General features: G+C 38.0%; 1 protein-coding gene across 1 annotated transcript in view; it reads right to left on the minus strand.

Annotated features, from left to right (window-relative positions):
* The window catches only part of LOC137243471 (phospholipase D1-like), a 636,022-nt gene that overhangs the window by 34,567 nt on the left and 580,642 nt on the right, over positions 1–20,813 (minus strand). Inside the window, exon 6 of the mRNA XM_067771257.1 lies at positions 2,071–2,341. Within this exon, the coding sequence (XP_067627358.1) occupies positions 2,071–2,161 (91 nt within the window). The 5' untranslated portion in view covers positions 2,162–2,341. The remainder of the gene's footprint in view (positions 1–2,070; positions 2,342–20,813) is intronic.

Consider the following 20,813-nt stretch of genomic DNA (forward strand, 5'->3'; position numbering starts at 1 on the left):
CGGGATAGTATGTACCTTAATGGTGCTTGTTAACGGAATCTAGATCCGGCAAAGGACAATCAACATCGATATTCCTGCACGAAACCTTCGGGGAGACACTCGCCACAACAACAAAAACATTTGTAATGTATATGTATGCCTTAAAAGCGATGTGCACTGACAAGACACCAGTCAAGTTTAATGTAAAACTAACGCCTATAACAGAAGCCTGGTCCAACTCTGCGGAAACTGCTAGTTTCTTAGGATTCCCGTTCGAAAACTTTGAAGACAATTTATGAGAAGTCGCACCTGTAGATTATGAATGACTTTGACTCTCTCGGAAAAAGAGCTACTATTTTAAGCTTTTTGGGAACTTCAGAAGTAAAGACATCTCGTGACAACAAAAATAATGCTCTATAAGTCCCAGATGAAATCATAGAGGTTCAAACACCGTTTCTACTGGTATAAAGGATTCATTTAGAATGTATTCAATGTCTTGGCATTCTACGCCCATAAAGAAGAGATCCTGCCTAAATAAAATGTAAGACCCCCGCACTGTAATATTAATTAAGCACAATAAGTAAGATAAATATAAAATTCTTGCATAGTTCAAACGCAAAAAAAAAAAAAACAAAAAACAAATATCAAAAACAAAAAATAGTTTCTTGTATTAATTAAAAATGGGCTTTATGTACATACAGCAGAGAGCACGAAAATAGCTCTGACAATTTTTATCAAATTTCTCAATTAAAATTTTATTTTTTATTTTATTTTTGATAATTTCAGAAAAGACTTTCGAAAAAAACTCAAAAAAAAAAAAAAAACAAAAAAGATTTTCGAAAAAACTCAACAATTCGAAATTGTATTAAGATTTTTTTTAATTTTTTTTAGCATGCAATTTTGTAGCCCATCTATTTTAATCTAACAAAGTAAAAGTAATAAGTCTCTCAAAATTCGTATTTATTTTTGAGATTTTTTTCTGAACACTTATCTAAAATGTGGAAAACATTTCCTAAAAGAATTTTCTTTAAATTGAGCAAAATTTAATTTTTTTTTTTCATTTAATCTTCATTTTGAGGGAACATTTTTCTTAAATTTTTTCAATCAAGAATAATTCTCTGAATATTTCTGACAATATTTACATCTACGCGAGAGGTGAGTCGACTGGAAATCCACTGCTATGATAACATAAATTTATCCGATCTTAAGAAACTTATTCTTAGAAAAAATTTTGAGTTTTAAGAAAACTACTTGAATACACTTTTTTTTAGTTTTAGGTCAGTAAGTTGCAATTGAAGTTCAGAAAGTTAGCACTTTCAATTAAAGTTTAGAAAATTACAATTGAAATTGAGAAAATTGTAATTGAAGCTCAGAATTTCTATCTGTAGTTCAGAAACATACTATTGAAGTTGAGAAAATTACAATTGAAATTGGGAAAATTATAATTGAGGCTCAGAATTTCTATTTTTTAGTTCAGAAAATTACAACTGAAACTCAGAAAATTAGAATTGAAGTTCAATTGAAAATTCTGTACTTCAATTGTAACTTTCTGAACTTTAATCGCAAGCTTCTTAAATAAACCAGAAAAAGGTGTAGATAGAAAAAAGTATTTTTGTGGCGCAAAAACATTCCCCTTTTTTTCGTTTTAATAGCTATTTTCTCATTATTAGGAAATTTAAACAAATTCAGAAACCTCTAAGTAAAAAATTCAGAACTTTCGTATAAATTTCTTGAATTTTCGAAAACGTTTTTGGGAAAAAGGTGTAGATTGAGAAAAGTATTTCTATGCCGCAAAACCATTCACATTTTTTTCTCACTTTAATAGCTATTTTCCACATTTTTTAAAAATTTAAACAAATTCAGAAATCTCTAAATAAAAAATTCAAAACTTTCGTATAAATTTCTTGAACTTTCGAAAACGTTTTTGGGATTGGTTTGCATAGTTTCAGTTACATAGAAATTATTTTCTTAAATTATTGCAAATAAAAAAAGTATTTAATTGATGATGATTGAAATTTGATTAAAAAAATTATTACTGCTATTTACGTGTTCGCTGCTGTATGTGTGACTTTTTCTTCATAATTTATTTACCTATATTAGCAATCAGCTGTGAAATGCTGCGTCTGTGTCGTCGCAATTCATGCATACGATTTTCATCTTTCTTCTCTGTTTCGGTAGACATTGTGACGTCAGTTGATTATGCTTAGATAGCTTAAGTTTAATTAAATAATATATTTGTAAATATGTAAAATCTCTTTTCAATTGAACCATATAAATCTCAGTGCTCGCGTCAACTTATTTTTATAAACTGTATTTCATAACGCTTCATCTGTTGAATACTTTTCGGTAAAATGCATCGTATCTGAAATGTTCAATTCATATGTTTACATTTTACAAAATCTAGAATATCTTATTTATCATTTCATCATTGGCACTCGTGCGTTTAGAACAAGTAAATACAATTTTTAAATTCTGTAATTTAACATTCGCGCACGTCGACTTGTTTTAACTTTTGTTGTTAAATTTTTTTACGTGTGTTGCTTTTGATTTTAAGATCACTAGTATGATAATTAAATTTGATCAAAATAATTTTTATTTGCTTTATTCTTATTTGGTATTTTCTTTTCTTTATTTACATATACACTTCCGATATTTGTTGTATATGAAACACATGTGAAATAAGCAGCACTGCCAATGGCCAATGCGGAGCTGGCTGAGTTCGAGAATGTAGGAAATGATGTGATTGAGATAAGTGGACAAATGAATAAGAAGTACCTGCTTTGCTCATCGGTAAATGAATTGAGGAAGTCAACTTTAGATCTTCAAAGCTAAGTAGATATTTGGCTCATTTTTAAACGGTTTTATTTATAGGTATATTTAACCCTTTCAATACCCTACGACATGTGGCGCTTTGACACATATTAGAAAATTTTTTCTAGATAGTTATAGTACCCAACTTGGCACAAACCAACTTGAAAAAAATTGAATATTCTTGAAAAATAGATTTTGTCCTGGGATAATATTCTGGCGAATATTAGCATTCCGAAACATTACTATGCTGCTACTAAATAGGTACATGCACAACAACAGTAGAGCACGCAGCCACACATATGTATGAAGAACATCAAATCTCAGCAGCTAAGAGCAGAAGTTATTACTCACGCATATACACCCATTAACTAGAAGACAAACATGCACATCAGATATAGAAATGAGAAATAAATAAGCAGCTGTTCGAGAAGGTTGTTCGTGAAAAATTTAGTCCTTAGGAGAAATGGGCGCACGAGTTAACCGAGAATATAAAAGCAGCACAAGCTGGGAACTAATTAGTCAAATTGTTATTAATATGCTATTAGTGAAGGACGCGAGAATTGTAATCGTGAAGTATTACTACTAAAGTAGTGTAAATAAAAAACATTTTCATACACTGAATATCTGAAGTATTCATTCGACAGTTTAGAGAACCGAAATATAACAGCAGGTGCAGAATAATCAATAATTTCAAAAAATTCGCTACAATTGGAGTCAGAAGAGGAATTGTTGGATAAAATCCGGAGTTTCAGAGTATAACGAGGACATGACCAAGTTGAGTGAATTGAAGATCCAGCAAAGCAAAAAGCGCTTGGAGAACCGTGGATTGAATACAACGGGCAACTTCAGGCATGACTACGAGAGGTTATGGAGTCGGAGGGAGTTAATGTGGAGGAGTATGTATTTCATCCTGAAGGAAAAGAGTCAACAACAAAAATTGAGAAATGAAACCCCACAGACAATGGAGAACACAGATTTGAACATGATATTGGCTGCAATATCAGCACGAGCGTACACAAAAGCATCCAAAATTGAAGCAGAGGAGACACGTATGCCAGAAATGTCACCACAAATTACATCCAATATTGAAGCGCAGGAGGCACCTATATTTGAAATGTCACAAATTACAGTACAGGTATCACATCGCAGATATCTGCACTACTGGAGATGGAGGAGAAACTTACGCAGGCTCAGGAAGGTTTCAGTGGACAAGATAAAATGGATGCCTGAATTGATGCTTTGAAAGATCGAAACCAAGAGTTACAATTGAACCGTCCAATCACTTCAACATCTTCTCTGAAGGTAAAATCGCTAACGTTTCATGATTCTGTTCGTTTCCAGGTATTAAAGCTCCAACGTCAGCAACGAATAACTGAAATTCTGATGATAAAGTTGCTGCATTGTTCGTGGCGTTAACAGAACCTGCTGCTGAAATCTCATAAACTATTAGCATTGATGGCCGCAGTGGAAAGACGTTACGGAAGCGAGAAGTTGGAAAGCAGATATACCAAATCGAATTGCAAATCTGCTTCCGGAAGGCTAATGAAACATTGCAGGAGTTTGCGTCGGACATTGAAAGATTGGCTTATCGTCAAAATGCGAACGCACCTGTGGAATACACGAGAGGGTAAAAATTCGCTACAGTATATATGTGTCTCACCTGTGTTCTCACAAGCCATTGATTGGAACTCATTAGCCCATCGGTATCAATTATTTAAATATCATTACTGTTGTTCCATTTGTGTACATCAATGGGATAGTATGCCCCATTTACTTCGTCTTAACCACATCGATGGAATATTTAATCCCAAGATAGGTCTACAAAAGTATATTTCTCTCGTGGCCGCACTTTTCAATTACACATTGCACAATAGCTGTAGTAACAATGTACATATAGGCTCATTGAACTAACCTAAAAAGGCTGATCATGAAAGGCAAATACTCATTTTTGGCAATTTTTAAAATTTCTATTGGGATACATAATCCCCATGATATTGAAGGGTTAAGGAGGCTTTGATGGCAGAGGAGTTAGCAGTTGTCAGGATCTTTATCCTTCAACGAAGAGGCCGTGACTCTGCCATAGTTTACTTAGGTCTATTCGGTTTTGCCTAGAATCTATTGCAATAAGAAGTTATAGGTCTAAATTTCTTTTTAATGTAGACTTCTCAAATAGTTGCAGACAGTTTTGTGCCGCTTGGCTTATTGTTGCTTTCCCGTTTCATATCAATTTTATTAAGCAAATTTCTTGACAAATATGATGTAGCAAAAGATATGACTAGGGTTATATCATGGCTAAATATGTGAAAACATTTATTATATTTATTAAATTTTTTACGCAGCTGATAATAGCGCGCATAAGCCTTGAAGTGCCCAAGTTAGGGCTGATAAAAAATAATGTAAAGTGTGCTTCGAATTTTTTTCTTAGCAATCGTCTCGATTTATGTAGGTAAGGTCTTGCTCATACATATGTGATATACTAATAGAAGTATTACATACATATATAGTCTTGCTAAGAAATTAAAATTAAACATTTGTATTCTCTGGGCACGAATTTCGATACAATAAAGTTTTCCGGATGTGAATATGACAAGCAACAAAAAAAAAATCATTAAAAAGGCCCGGCGGGAAATTAGCAAAGCGCATATGACGTTTTTAACCAACAATTTACTATATCAGTGATCGAGAGATTTGGTATATATGTACATGCCTGGGAAGCTGAAGTGGGGGTTGATCCCAACACGAAGAAAATGTCTCCAATCCAGCTAGACCTAATCTAAATGTGGTAAATAACTACGGAAATGATACACACCACACAATATGTGGGAATAATTCTAGACAGCAACTTTTCTTGTATAGTCAAAGTGGAATAGATAGTGAGATAGTGAGTGTGGCGTACGTGCGGCCTATCTCCATCCCGCTCTTATTGCGATTTTACGATGACTAGGAAGCCTAATGAGGTACTATGGAGTAGTAGTAGTAGTAGTTCTAGTCATGGGCATAACTTAGTAAGGAGGCTTCGAAAACCATTCTACATATCCTACCTGTAAACAAACCTATTGGCATAACGAGCATATAGTACGACCATAATAGTAAATAGTAGGAAAGCTCTACCCTCGAAGCTATATGTACAAATTAAATGGGATTACATGTACACAGGACATCGTACCAAACAACAGCTTGATCTAGCCCCGCCTCCAGGGGGGTTAAGGGAACATCTCTATAAGCAATATGACGAGATCCGGCACCTGAAAACACAGCTGTCTGGTACAGACTAGCATAAGCAGGCCCTAAGCTAAATCCACACAGAATCAGTAAACGCTTTTGATACAACGCGCTTAGTGAACCCTGTTATTAATAAGTCATATCCTTCCACTGCAGAAGAAGAAAGCACATTACCAAGGGAGACACGAGTCACCCTGGCCCAATTTCGTTCTGGATACTGTAACAGGTTAAACTCTTACTTGTCCAGAATCAACCCGACATACGTAATGTTCCATTAACATATTATAACATGAGACTAATAAAGCTGCTTTTATAACTAAAAATAGGCGTCATCAATTACAAAACAAACAGACTACTTGATTCCCTATCTGCGAGGGGGCTCTTAAAGCCAAAATAGAGGTGGATGGTTGGCGCAAGGGTGCTCAAATGGCGGACGAGGCTATACATGTGTACACAGTTGGTTCAAAAGTAGTGGAAGGAGTAACAAATGAGTTGGTATACTATGCTGCTCCAGAAATAAACAGATACTAGAAGCTCCCAGATCACTGTAGCGTTTTCCAAGCGGAAGTATTAGCCGTAACCAAAGCAGTAAAAACACTGGAAGAGAATAGATTAAACTGCAGCCGTGTTAGCTTTTATATTGATAGCCAAGCAGCAATTAAGGCAATAATATCGCATAGCACAGCATCTAAAAGTGTGTTAGAGTGTAAGCAATCGAGTAAGACTCGAGTCAGGGAAAAGCATACTTCTATATTGGGTCCCATTAGCTAAAAAGGGCGCATTCCTTGAAGCTTGCTCCTGTAGTCGTCCCAGTTAGATTTGGCGAGATTAAGAGAAGGCGAGAGGTGCACATGATCGACCAAGCGGGAAATGCGTGGGTACAAGCGCGAGGCTGTAAAGTGTCCAAAATTATGTGTAGGTCTTACAGTCTTAGACTAACAAAGTTGCTTCTATTATTAAAAAGAGAGGACTGTAGACCCATGACGGATTATCTGACTGGACACTGCCTACTGCCGTCACATGCCTTTAAATTAGGCTTGATCTGTGATAGCAGATATAGGAAGTGCGGGTTGGAGGAGGAAACGATCGCGCACGTTTTGTGCTCGTGCTCTGCGCTTGCGAGGCTGTTAGGAGTGATACAGCTGTCAGTTTTAGAAGCAGCAAGTAGCATAAGTACCAGAAAGCTTCTAATATTTGCCAAATCGACGCAGTTATTTTATAACATAGGTTCTGGTTTTGGATAGGGTTTTTTAGCTTGGTCGTTAAATAAACTTCTGGTAACACTAACAAGGAGGATGATAACCCGAATTCAGAGATAAGACAGTTCTTACAGGTTCTTCCGTACGTACTCAGCTTTAAATCCAAATTAAGAAGAAAAAAAACAAGGCGGAGCTCAGTCTAATGCGTTGAAAGTAACGCTTGTTTAACCTAGTTATATTTTTTTCACATTTAACTAATGCATTTTACTTCTTTTGTGTAATTCCGAATTTCGTTGTACTTAATTTTTTGTTGTTTTTCTTTTTTACTTATTCATATTTTGTACTCATCGTCTCTCTCGTTTTTGCTTTTATTTATTTATGTATGTGTATTAACCTGGGTCGATTTGTATGAACGAAAGTTAACCGATATCGCGCCAGCGATTTTTCGATAGGATTTGGGCTCAGGGAAAAAAAGTTCCACTACGCATACCCAAAAAAATAATTTTCGAGCCTGCGAAAAAAATATGGCGAAAGGAGGGTAAATTTTTCGACCAAAACACTCCCGAAAACCCAAAAAATATTTTTTTTTTTTCAAAAAACTGGTGTAAAAACGTTGGCGATATGGAGTACTCGATATGGACCAAGGGAGTGCTCCAAAATTAACCACAATTCATGCAAAAAATATAGCAATCATCCGGTGGCAAAAATCCTGAGCCATATAAATTATTTTGCATGTAAATGCAACAACAACGATTTGAGCCAGATAAATCCAGATAGAAGTCTGGTTCAATTTGCGAGCCAGATAATTTGTCAATTACTTCTTTTTAGTTTGGCAACGCTGCCTTCAATAAACCTACTTTTTCAAAAATAGATGTCGCTGCTTAGCTTTTCGCTTTTCGAGTTAAATGAAAAACAGCGGCGACATCTGCCTATCACATTTCACGTGTGCGAAAATGTCACATCTGCTTCTCAAGTCTCTCAATGATCCAGAGCATTCCCGTGAGAATTGAGCTTGAGCCGGAGCTGTAAAACTCACTGGATGACGGCATATGGTCCAATTAACATTGCGATGTCCTAGGACTGGACCATATACTCCAGCTCAGCATTACATCAGAGTAATCCATGGAGTACCCACAGTCCAATAAACATCGTGTAGTGATTACAATCGTTAAAAACGAGCAATGATCGGCTTACAATACGTTCGTGTAGAAACATGAGTTGGTCCATTGCTGCATTACAGTGGAGTATAATGGTAAGCACTCCAGGATGACACAAGTGGGCCACAAGCTCTAACGATTTTTGCAGGGTTCTATCACTTGAACACGTTTTTGAGCTAATATTTCATATTTTCAAGTAACTTCAATAAACACATTTTTGCCTTTCATGCTAGCCACAAACTTTCTTTAGCTGCAAACACTCAGAGCACAGGCAATACGACATATGTACCTACACAGAGACGTAGTAAAATGCTCTAAAACTGCCAACTCATGTAATTTATGAGCCTTCACATTGGCCAGCTTTTCGAGAACTCGGCCAGTCATTGCAATGGTCGATGTAACACGAAATTTATTGCTTGTTTAATTCTTTTATAATTTCATTTATTGTATATTTTTGATATTAACAAAAATTTGCAACACCAACATATCGAACGTAACACTACCCTAACATATTTGCAACAAAAGTTTCCCGAACAGGATAAATAAATTGTCGCAGTTACCAAAGACGCTGTAATGGCAATTAAGGCACCCACCGCTGCACACAAACACGCGCGAGTAATCACTAAATTAGTAAATTACTAAATTGAAATATTTTGTTACACATCGGCACAGTTGAGCTGACACTGAGTAGCGTACAAGCGAGAGAGAAATACAAAGAAGGTGCACCAAGCTTTTATGAGTACAACGTTAATGGGGACGCGGCGATTTACTACGTCAGCATTTAGGTATTTAATTAAAAAAAAAAATATTTAAATACTGTTTAAGTCGAGCCAACAGCTGTTAATTGTAAAAAGTTCGGAACTCGCACGACCATCGAATACTAATTACTCTCTTAATTTAACCTTAACGCACAGACGGACGTTGAGTCAACCTAAACCAACCGTACACATCCACGTCGCTTTGGTTAGTAATATTTACTAAAACATATAAAAAATGGGTAAAACGGTGACAAGTCAACAAACGAAGTAACGACGAAGCTGGTTATTTAGACGAGACGGTAAAAAAGCAAAAATTAATAAATAAATAAAACAAGTAAGGGTGTCTAAGTTCGGGTGTAACCGAACATTATATACGCAGCGTGAACTTTAGTTGTACATTTCATTTCAGACAAATTACTTTTCTACATAACACGTGGCACCGCTCGTTTAGAAAAAAAAATGTCTCCACATTTCCTCTTACAACAAAACTTGGTAAGTGAAATATCATTGATTCAAAATAGAGGTGAACGGTTGGAGCAAGGGTGCTCAAATGGCGGACGAGGCGATACATGTGTACACAGATGTTTCCAAAGTAGTGTGATGATCCGGAAATAAACAGATCCTACAGGGTGCCGGATTACTGTAGCGTTTTCCAAGCGAAAATAGTAGCCGTAACCAAAGCAGTAGAAACCCTGGAAGAAAATAGCCCAAGCTGCAATCGTGTTAACTTTTATATTGCCAGTCAAGCAGAAATTAAGGCAATAATCTCGCATAGCACAGCACCCAAATGCATGTTAGAGTGTAAGCAGTCCCTGGAGAGAATCGGGACAGGGAGAAGCATACATCTATATTGGGTCCCACGGCATATGGGAATAGATGGGAATGAAAAAGCGGATGAACCAGCTAAAAAGGGCGCATCCGTTGAAGCTTGCTCCGTAGACGTCCCAATTGGACTGGGCGAAATTAAGCGAAGGAGAGAGGTGCACATGATGGATCAAGCAGGAAAAGCGTCGGTTCAAGCGCGGGGCTGTAAAGTGTCGAAGATTATGTGCAGGTCTTACAACCTTAGACTAACAAAGTTGCTTCTATCATTAAAAGGAGAGAACTGTAGACTCATGACGGGTATTCTGACTAGACACTGCCTTCTGGCGTCACATGCCTTTAAAGATGTCAGATCTAGAAACAGCAAGTGGTTTAAATCCTAGGAAGCTTCTAGTATTTGCCAAGAGGACGGAGTTATTTTATAACATAGGTCCTGGCTTTTGATAGGATTTTTCAGTTTGGTCGTTAAAACAAACTTCTGGTAACACTACGGATTTATTCAGTCTATGTGAGGTCCTCATGGACCGGCCAGTTTAACCTAACCCAACCTATAGCTTATTATTCTAGTCTACGACCCTTTTAAACTTGTTTTATATCTAAGTTGCCGTGGTCTTTAACCGATTCCGTCTTTTTACTAGAAATATTTTCTGCTATAAGGAAAATATGTGTATGCAATTTCATTACGATCCGTTAATTTTTCTTCGAGTTATGGCTCCCGAAACATAGAAAAATGCTTTGTCATAAAAGGGGCGGTATCACACCCATTTTCAAAAATTTTAGTGTTTTCCAATTTAATGTTATAATTCAATTTAGAAAGTAGAATTCTATTGATACAAAGCTCTTTTTCGCTAAGATATAGCTTATTATTTTTGTCTACGACCCTTCTAAAAATCTTATATATAAAAGTGGACGTGGTCTTTAACCGATCTCATCCATTTTTTCTAGAAAGATTTCCTGCTATAGGGAAAATTTGTGTAGCCAAAATATTGAAAATTGCTTAGTCATAAAAGGGCGGTGCCACGCCCATTTATTTAAATTTGAATTTTATCCTATTTATTGTTATAAATCCATTTGGGAAATGAAATACCATTAACATAAAGTCTTTTTTGCAAAGATATAGCTAATTTTATTCGTCCACGAGCCTTTTAAAAATATTTTATAAAAGTAGGCGTGGTCCGTAACCGATTTCGTTGTTTTTTCTTCAGAGCATTCTTTATAGTAAAAGCAACCTCTCTGCCGAATTATGTTACGATAGGTTTAACGATTTTTGATTTATGATTAATAATATTTGTAAAATTGATTTTTTTATTTTTATTTAAAATTGATTTTATCACAAGTGGGCGGTGCCACGCCCATTTTAAATTTTTTTTTTTTTCAAATTTGTATCAAGAGTCTCAATATCAGTCCACACGTCAAATTTCAACGTTCTAGGTGTATTATTTACTAAATAATCAGGTTTTTTCTGTTTTCCAAAATGGTATATATATAAAAAGTGGGCGCGGTTATCATCCGATTTCGCTCATTTTCAATACCAATCTATTCTGGGTCCAGATAAGCTCGTGTACTAAATTTGGTGCAGATATCTCAATATTTACTCAAGTTATCGTGTTAACGGACAGACGGACGGACGTAGAGACGGACGGGGTGACGGACATGGCTTAATCAAATTTTTTTTCGATACTGATGATTTTGATATATGGAAGTCTATATCTATCTCGATTCCTTTATACTTGTACAACCAACCGTTAGGCAATCAAAGTTAATATACTCTGTGTGCAAAGCACGCTGAGTATAATAATTGCGTACAAAAGGTGACGAATAAAGTGGAACAATATGAATGTGTAGTGAAGGTAGTGTGAAGGGCATGTAAGGAGGGTGAGGGTCAATGGAGTTTCTATTTACCGGTGGTTAGTTTCCAAGATAAACGTGCAAAGTAAGGCAAAGGAACAAATAAGAAGATAATAAATATAAAGCAAGTAAAAAAGTCAAAGTTGGGGTGAAACCGAACATTACATACCCAGCTGTGCACTTTAGCTCAACCATACCACTACTGAGGTAGAATATCAGTCATATGTAGTTAAATACTATAGAGTTATTGCAAACTTTGTTAAGGTTAGACTTTTAGGAAAAGTGGGCGTGGTCTTTAACCGATTTTTATTATCTTAACTCCATCTGTATAATTTGGCAAGGATAGTGTCTCTGAAAATTTCAATGTAATATCTTTAACGGCCTTTGATTAACGGCTTGTTAAACTTTAAAATCTTCTTCTTCTTCTTAATGTGGGTGGTGCCACACCCATTTTGTGGAATTATGTTTTGCGTCATAAAACCAATCCACATACAAAATTTTATTTTTGAATTATCTAATTTTTTGCATTTTTAAAAATGTTTGATAGCATAGCGAAAAAGTGGGCGTGGTTATCGTGCACCGTATTCTAGGTCCAGATAAGCCCATACAAGGATGGTGAAGATATCTCAATATTTGTTCAAGTTATCGTGCTAATGGACAGACGAACGGAAATGGCTTAATCAATTTTTTTCGAAACTGATAATTTTGATATATGGAAGTCTATATCTATCTCGATTCCTTTGTACATGTACAATGAACCATTTTCCAATCAAAGTTATAACACCCTGTGTACAAGTACATCTGGGTATAATAAGAATAAATGGCAATAGCCAACCGGTGAATAACAACAACAACAGTTAACGGATAATGATAACAAGTAGGTACTTATTGATTAGCGATGTGGCGAATGTTCGTACTTATACGAATGAAGGTAGACGAACTTGTAATAGCAGGAGCATTACTAGACACTAAGTAGGCTGCCGAGATGTTTCATCTACATACTGTCAATTAATTAAAAGAGGTGCAGGAGATAGCGGCTTATGAATGTTACTCTTCCAACGCTTTTAGAAAAATCAAACAAATAGAACCGAGTTACAAAGAGAACACAGGACATGCTAAATAGATCAAGGAAACATTTTTTTAGAATATTTTCGTAAACCCTAATAATGTTGAAGGAAGCCTGTCTAACCATGGCGCTGAAAAAAACGGTGCATTATTCGTGCGCTTCGTTTTTTAAACGTTTTTATTTAGCTTGACCCGGTGTAGCGTCCGGCCGTTGTTTACGAATTTTGTAATTAAAATTTAAGTAACTTTCCGAGAAGCTACACGCTTGAAACTTGAAATATAGTTCGAAACCCGATGACACTGCAATAATAAAAAAAACTCGCCGCTAGGTGGCGCAAGGATCGCGATTTAAAATAAAATTTATTTGTGATCCGATTTGGCTCATGCTTGGAACAAATATTACATACAATCCGGTAGAAGTGACATCAAAATACTTTAGAGTTCGAGCTTGTCCCTCAAGCATACGTGGCGCTGAGTCGAGTAAAGTCATAGGAAGGATTATCTATTGATAGTCATAAGTAAGACCAACTGAACCTTAATCAGGTTATGCTACGCCTCACATTTTTAGAAATTTCACGCGCACAACGCTTTTATTTATTTGTCTGATCGACGGTCTACATAGGTGAGGAGTGTGATGACTAGTACCTAGGACCTACCTAATTATTTTCTAGCTTTTAGTATTATTATTACTTAATGTAAGTATTGTTTTCAATAAAACAGCGCACTTGGACACTTTATTAGCCCGTTGTGCTGCCAAATTATATAATGTTATATCAGCTTCCGTGGTGACGGCCGCCGTGTTGTGGGTGACGTGCGCCTTCAGTTCTTTTTCAATCAGAATAAAGTTTTTCTCCAAGTAAGGTCAACCCTCGGCAGTGCTTTGGCAAACACGCTGAGTGTATTTGTCCCATAAAAAGCTTTTCGGTGAAAGTTCCTCTGCCTTAAAGCTGGCTTTCGGAGTCGACATGAAACATGCAAGTAGGCTCTCACAAATTTATAGGAATTATTAAAAAGGGAGCACGACGCAAACTGAAAGACAAGCTCAACCAAAATATGCTCGGAGTAAACCGCTCTAAGTATTTGTTTGTTTTATTTTATACAAAGTAACTGGATATCTCAACCTTGTCATAATCCATACCAACACAGCTGCGGATTTATAAGACATTAAGGCCCAACGTATTAGCTCTCATTAGTTCGATTAATATACTCACTTTAGTAAGTCCTTGCGTTTACGGCTAACGTTTGGACTCATCAACTTCCCAGAAAGAATTGATTTTGAGTCCAAGCAAACCCGTGAACCAAATTTGCTAAAAATGTCTAAATTTTTGTTCAAATTATATTGTTAACCACCGTTATGCTATCAAAACTGTTTTATCCTGCGTAAATGTACAACTGGGTATAAAAATTATGGACGTTATTTAACTTTAATAAATTTTGAGGTATCTTGATAAAATTTGGTATGTAGGTTCCTTGGCACTCATCTCCGATCGCTATTTAAAATGGAAGATATCGGACTATAACCACGCCCACTTTTTCGATATCGAAAATTTCGAAAAACCGAAAAGGTGCGATAATTCATTACCAAAGACGGATAAAGCGATGAAACTTGGTAGGTGAGTGGAACTTGTGACGCAGAAAATTAGTAAAATTTTGGACAATGGGCGTTGCACCCCCCACTTTTAAACAACGGTAATTTAAAAGTTTTGCAAGCTGTAAATTGGCAGTCGTCGAAGATATCATGATGAAATTTGGCAGGAACGGGTCTGCTTAATAAAAATTAGCAAAATCGGAGAACGACCACGCGCACTTTAAATAAAAATTTTTTTAAAGTCTAATTTTAACAAAAAATTTAATATCTTTACAGTCTATATGTAAATTATGTCAACATTCGATTGCAGTAATGACATAGTGCAATAAAATACAAAAATAAAAGAAAATTTCAAAATGGGCGTGGCTCCCCCTTTTTCATTTAATTTTTCTAGGATACTTTTAATGCCATAACTCGAACAAAAATTTACCAATCGTTGTGAAATTTGGTAGGGGCTTAGATTCTAGGACGATAACTGTTTTCTGTGAAAAGGGGCGAAATCGGTTGATGCCATGCCCAGTTTTTATACACAGTCGTCCGTCTGTCCTTCCGCATGGCCGTTAACACGATAACTTGAGCAAAAATCGATATATCTTTACTAAACTCAGTTCACGTACTTATCTGAAATCACTTTGTATTGGTGTAGCAAATGGTCGAAATCCGACTATGACCACGCCCACTTTTTCGATATCGAAAATTACGAAAAATGAAAAAAATGCCACAATTTGGTATAATACGAAAAAAGGGATGAAACATGGTGATTGAATTGGTTTTTTGACGCAAAATATAACTTTAGAAAAAACTTTGTAAGATGGGTGTGACACCTACCATATTAAGTAAAAGAAAATGAAAAAGTTATGCAGGGCGAAATCTTGTCAGGAATACTGTTCGTGGTATTACATATATAAATAAATTAGCGGTACCCGACATATGATGTTCTGGGTCACCCTCGTCCACATTTTGGTCGATATCTCGAAAACGCCTTCACATATACAACTAAGGGCCACTCCCTTTTAAACCCCTCATTAATACCTTTAAGTTGATACTAATATTGTACAAACATTTTATAGAGTCACCCCTTGTCCACCTTTATGGCGATATCTCGAAAAGGCGACCACCTATAGAACTAAGACCCACTCCCTTTTAAAAAGACTCATTAACACCTTTCATCTGATACCAATTTCGTACAATCAAAGTCTAGAGTCATCCCTGGTACACCTTTATGGCGATATCTCGAAAAGGTGTCCAACTATAGAACTAAGCCCCACGCCCTTTTAAAATTCTCATTAACACCTTTCATTTTATACCCATATCGTACAAACAAATTCTAGAGCCATCCTGGTCCATATTTATGGCGATATCCCTAAATGGCGCCCACCCATAGAACTATGACCTACTCCCTCTTAAAATACTCTCTAATACCTTCCATTTGATAAACGTGTCATGCAAACACATTCCAGGGTTACCCTAGGTTAATTTTCCTACATTGTGATTTTCCCTTATTTTGTCTCCATAGCTCTCAGCTGAGTATGTAATGTTCGGTTACACCCGAAATTAGCCTTCCTTACTTGTTAAATATTATTATTAATATTAACATTTATGTCAGTATCGAATAAATTTTACTGTCTTATCTTTGACGCTGCTCGCTTTTGAGGTGGGGTTACGTTACTTACTTACTTACTTACTTAATTGGCGCTTAACCGTCTAAACGGTTATGGCCGTCCAACAAGGCGCGCCAGTCGCTCCTTCGCTCCGCCAACCGGCGCCAATTGGTCACACCAAGGGAGTTTAAATCGTTTTCCACCTGGTCCTTCCAACGGAGTGGGGGCCGCCCTCTACCTCTGCTTCCATAGGCGGGTTCCGATAGAAACACTTTCCTGGCCGGAGCATCATCTTTCATTCGCATAACATGGCCTAGCCAGCGCAGCCGCTGCGTTTTAATTCGCTGGACTATGTTGATGCCTGCGTATAGCTCGTACAGCTCATCATTAAATCTTCTTCGGTACTCGCCATCGCCAACGCGTAGAGGTCCATAAATCTTTCGAAGAACTTTTCTCTCGAACAGTCCCAAAGCCGCTTCATCTGCTGTTGTCATGGTCCATGCTTCTGCCCCATATAGCAGGACGGGTACGATAAGTGACTTGTAGAGTATGATTTTCGTTCGCCGAGAGAGGACTTTACTTTTCAATTGCCTACCTAGTCCAAAGTAGCATTTATTGGCAAGATTGATTCTTCGCTGGATTTCAGTGCTGATGTTGTTGCTAATGTTGATGCTGGTTCCCAAATAAACGAAGTCTTTTACTATTTCGAAATTATGGCTGCCAACAGTAGCGTGGTTGCCAAGGCGCATATGCGCTGACTCTTTGCTCGATGACAGCAGGTACTTCGTTTTGTCCTCATTCACCATCAAACCCATCTTTACCGCTTCTTTTTCCAGCTTGGAGTAAGCAGAACTAACAGCGCGGGTGTTTAGGCCGATGATATCAATGTCATCAGCATATGCCAGTAATTGCACGCTTTTATAGTATATTGTTCCAGTGCGGTTAAGTTCTGCAGCTAGTATAATTTTCTCCAGCATCAAATTAAAGAAATCGCACGATAGGGGGTCACCCTGTCTGAAACCTCGTTTAGTTTCGAACGGCTCGGAGAGGTCCTTCCCAATTCTGACTGAGCTGATGGTGTTGCTCAACGTCATTTTGCACAGCCGTATAAGTTTTGCGGGGAAACCAAATTCAGACATAGCGGAATATAGGCAGCTCCTTTTCGTGCGGTCGAAGGCGGCTTTAAAATCGACGAAGAGGTGATGTGTGTCGATTCTCTTTTCACGGGTTTTTTCCAAGATTTGGCGCATTGTGAAAATCTGGTCGATGGTAGATTTACCAGGTCTGAAGCCGCACTGATAAGGTCCAATCAGCCGGTTCACGGTGGGCTTCAATCTTTCGCACAATACACTTGAAAGGACCTTATATGCGATATTAAGAAGGCTGATTCCACGATAGTTGGTGCATTTTGCAGTATCCCCCTTCTTGTGGACTGGGCAAAGAACACTTAGATTCCAACCGTCGGGCATGCTTTCGTCCGCCCATATTTTGCTAAGAAGCTGCTGCATGCGCCTTACCAACTCCTCGCCGCCGAACTTGAATAGCTCCGCAGGCAATCCATCAGCGCCCACGGCCTTGTTGTTTTTCAATCTGGTTATTGCTATTCTAACTTCGTCATAATCGGGCGGGGGGACATATATTCCATCATCATCGATTGCGGGATCGGGTTCTTCATCTCTGCGCGGTGAATTGCTGCCTCCATTTAGGAGAGCAGAGAAGTGTTCCCTCCATAATCTAAGCACTCTCTGGACATCAGTTACAAGGTCGCCGTTTTCATTCCTACAGGAGTTTGCCCCGGTCTTAAAACCTTCCGTCTGTCGCCGTATTTTTTGGTAGAATTTTCGGGCGTTATTCCTGGTGGCTAGCAGCTCAAGCTCCTCGCACTCACGCCTTTCTGCTTCTGCTTTTTTCTTCCTGAAAAGGCGTCTCGCTTCCCTTTTCAACTCACGATAGCGTTCACACACTCCTCTTGTCGCGCTCGCTTTTAACGTAGCCCTGTAGGCAGCGTCTTTTCTTTCGGTTGCAACGCGGCATTCTTCATCATACCAGTTGTTTTTTCGTGGCCGCCGGTAACCAATTTTTTCCTCGGCGGCAGTATGAAGTGCTTTGGAGATATGCTCCCACTGCTCCTGTATTCCTTCAGGATGAGTTGTGCCCTCAGAGAGCAGGTGTGAGAGTCGAGTTGCGAAATCATTGGCAGTCTGTTGTGATTGAAGCTTTTCGACGTCTAGCTTTCCTTGTGTTTTTTGTTCCTTGTTTTTAGCCGCGTTGAGGCGGGTGCGTATTTTGGCTGCAACGAGATAATGGTCCGAATCGATGTTAGGTCCTCGGATCGTTCGCACATCTAAAACACTGGAGGCATGCCGTCCGTCTATCACAACGTGATCGATCTGATTGCGAGTATTTCCATCAGGAGACAGCCATGTAGCTTGATGTATCTTTTTATGCATGAACCTCGTGCTTGATATGACCATGTTTCGAGCACCGGCAAAGTCAATCAGCCTCAGTCCGTTAGGAGAAGTTTCATTGTGTAGGCTGAACTTTCCGACTGTAGGGCCAAAAACACCTTCTTTGCCCACCCTGGCGTTAAGGTCGCCAAGCACGACTTTTATATCATGACGGGGGCAGCGCTCGTATGTGCGTTCTAATCGTTCATAAAAAGTGTCTTTCACCTCACCGTCTTTCTCCTCTGTCGGCGCATGGGCGCAGATGAATGATATATTAAAAAATTTTGCTTTTATTCGAATAGCGGCGAGACGCTCGTCCACAGGCGTGAACGCCAGCACTTGGCGACAAAGTCTCTCTCCCACCACGAATCCGACGCCGAAACTGCGCTTATTCGCATGGCCACTCCAATATATGTCACAATTTTTGATCTTCTTTCTTCCTTGCTTCGTCCAACGCATTTCTTGGATGGCGGTGATGTCAGATTTTGCTTTGACGAGGACATCAACCAGCCGGGCATCTGCACCAATCCCATTCAGGGAGCGGACGTTCCAGGTGCATGCCCTCAATTCATTGTCCTTCAAACGTTTGCCATGGTCGTCATCAATAGAGAGTGTATTTATCCGAGGCTTGTTGTTATATTTCATTGGAGTATGGTTTTACGTGACGGGTCCCAAGCCCAGCGCACAACCCGCTCAGCGGGGGTGAAAATATTAATTGGCACGTTTATATAGCGAGCCGCTTGCTCCAAGACAGACGCCCGCTTGCAGCCGCACCTAGAGGTGTACAGACGCTGCCGATGAAATCTCCCCCGGCTAGCCCTTAAACCGATTCTGTCAGAGTGGCCTAGCCAGGTTGTCGCCTTCTCACATTAGCTCACCGCTAAACGGGTGTTTAGCGGCTACCCAGAGGATACTTGGCCGCAAGCGACCGGCAGTAGTGAGCTGCTTGAACCGCATGCAAAAGAATCGCTCTGGCCATTCCCAGGTGAATGGCGGTCAGAAGCTTTCCCCACTTTCGTGGACTTCTACACACGGCCCCACCCTCCTACGTTACTTACGTCAGAGACAATTTTAAGATAGATATGTTGCTGGCGCTAACTTCAGTGGAAAGCTGCGGAGCTTCACACAATTCTAGTAGGTCAGTTTCACCACACCAAAAACTTTAACACAATTTTTAATATAATTTAAGCACACAAAATACACGGATTGGAGTTTTAGAGTGTAAAAATGTAAATTCTGAACACATTAGCTGAATGAAAAGTGTACAAATAATTGTTAATACAGACAGTGGTAGTTTAACAAATTCTGCTGTGGTGAGTGGTGAATGTGACCTACTGGAGTTTTGTGAACCTTGCAACATCTCTATCTTAAAATTGTCTCTGCTTACGCTATCGAGTAGACTGATATTTGTGTTCAAATACGAGATGATTGATGTTGGCGGCACTGAGTTGATGACGTTAGTGCTGTCAATTTAGCTTGTGAATCAAAGAAAGTTGTTAGCGCATGTTGTTCGCTTCTTAAAACTTTTAGCATTCGTTTGTGAAGTAAATTGTGTGAAGTATTGCCAGCTCACAAAGAGTGTCTATTCTATTAGTATAGTGGTACTGCCCAGCACATAATTAGAACTTTATATAAAGCTTATTTTATATGGTCAAAAGGCTTATCACATCAGGCCTCAATTCTATACTTATATCATTAGGTCTAAGGTTTATCTGAAAGATAACTTTATGTATAAGACATTAGGAAGAATATAACAACCGTATTTTGAGGCTTACGGACCAAATAAAATAAGGCTTGCATAAGACGCCATTATAAGATACTGCTTGCTATACTAGAACATTTTAAATAGGGCTTATAACAAACTAAAAATGAGTCTTACCTAAGGCGTTATAATAAGATAATGCATTGAGTGTAATAACCTGATTATAAGGATTATGAATCAGGTAAAATAAGCAATAGTATACCATATTCTAACCTAATTATAATCTCATTGCATATATACAATCAGGCATGGGTAGGACTGTAATAAGACACCATCTGAATTTAAAATCCTTGTTTCGTCTTTATCATCACTCTATACAGAACATTATTTACGTATAGATTGACAATCTATAATCGAAAATTAATTTTCAGTTCCTACAGCCTTATTCCGAAAGTTACCAGTAAATTTTTTTATCGGAGTATAATGTAACCGAAAATCGTTACCCGTGCATGCAACCGCGATGCTAGCCTGCACGGTTATACTGTTAAAAAGAAAAAACAAATATGCGCAATTGATAATGTAATGAAAATGGGGACAACATTTTTTAATAATAA

Source organism: Eurosta solidaginis, chromosome 3, assembly GCF_040869045.1.
Source record: "Eurosta solidaginis isolate ZX-2024a chromosome 3, ASM4086904v1, whole genome shotgun sequence".
NCBI lineage: Eukaryota > Metazoa > Arthropoda > Insecta > Diptera > Tephritidae > Eurosta > Eurosta solidaginis.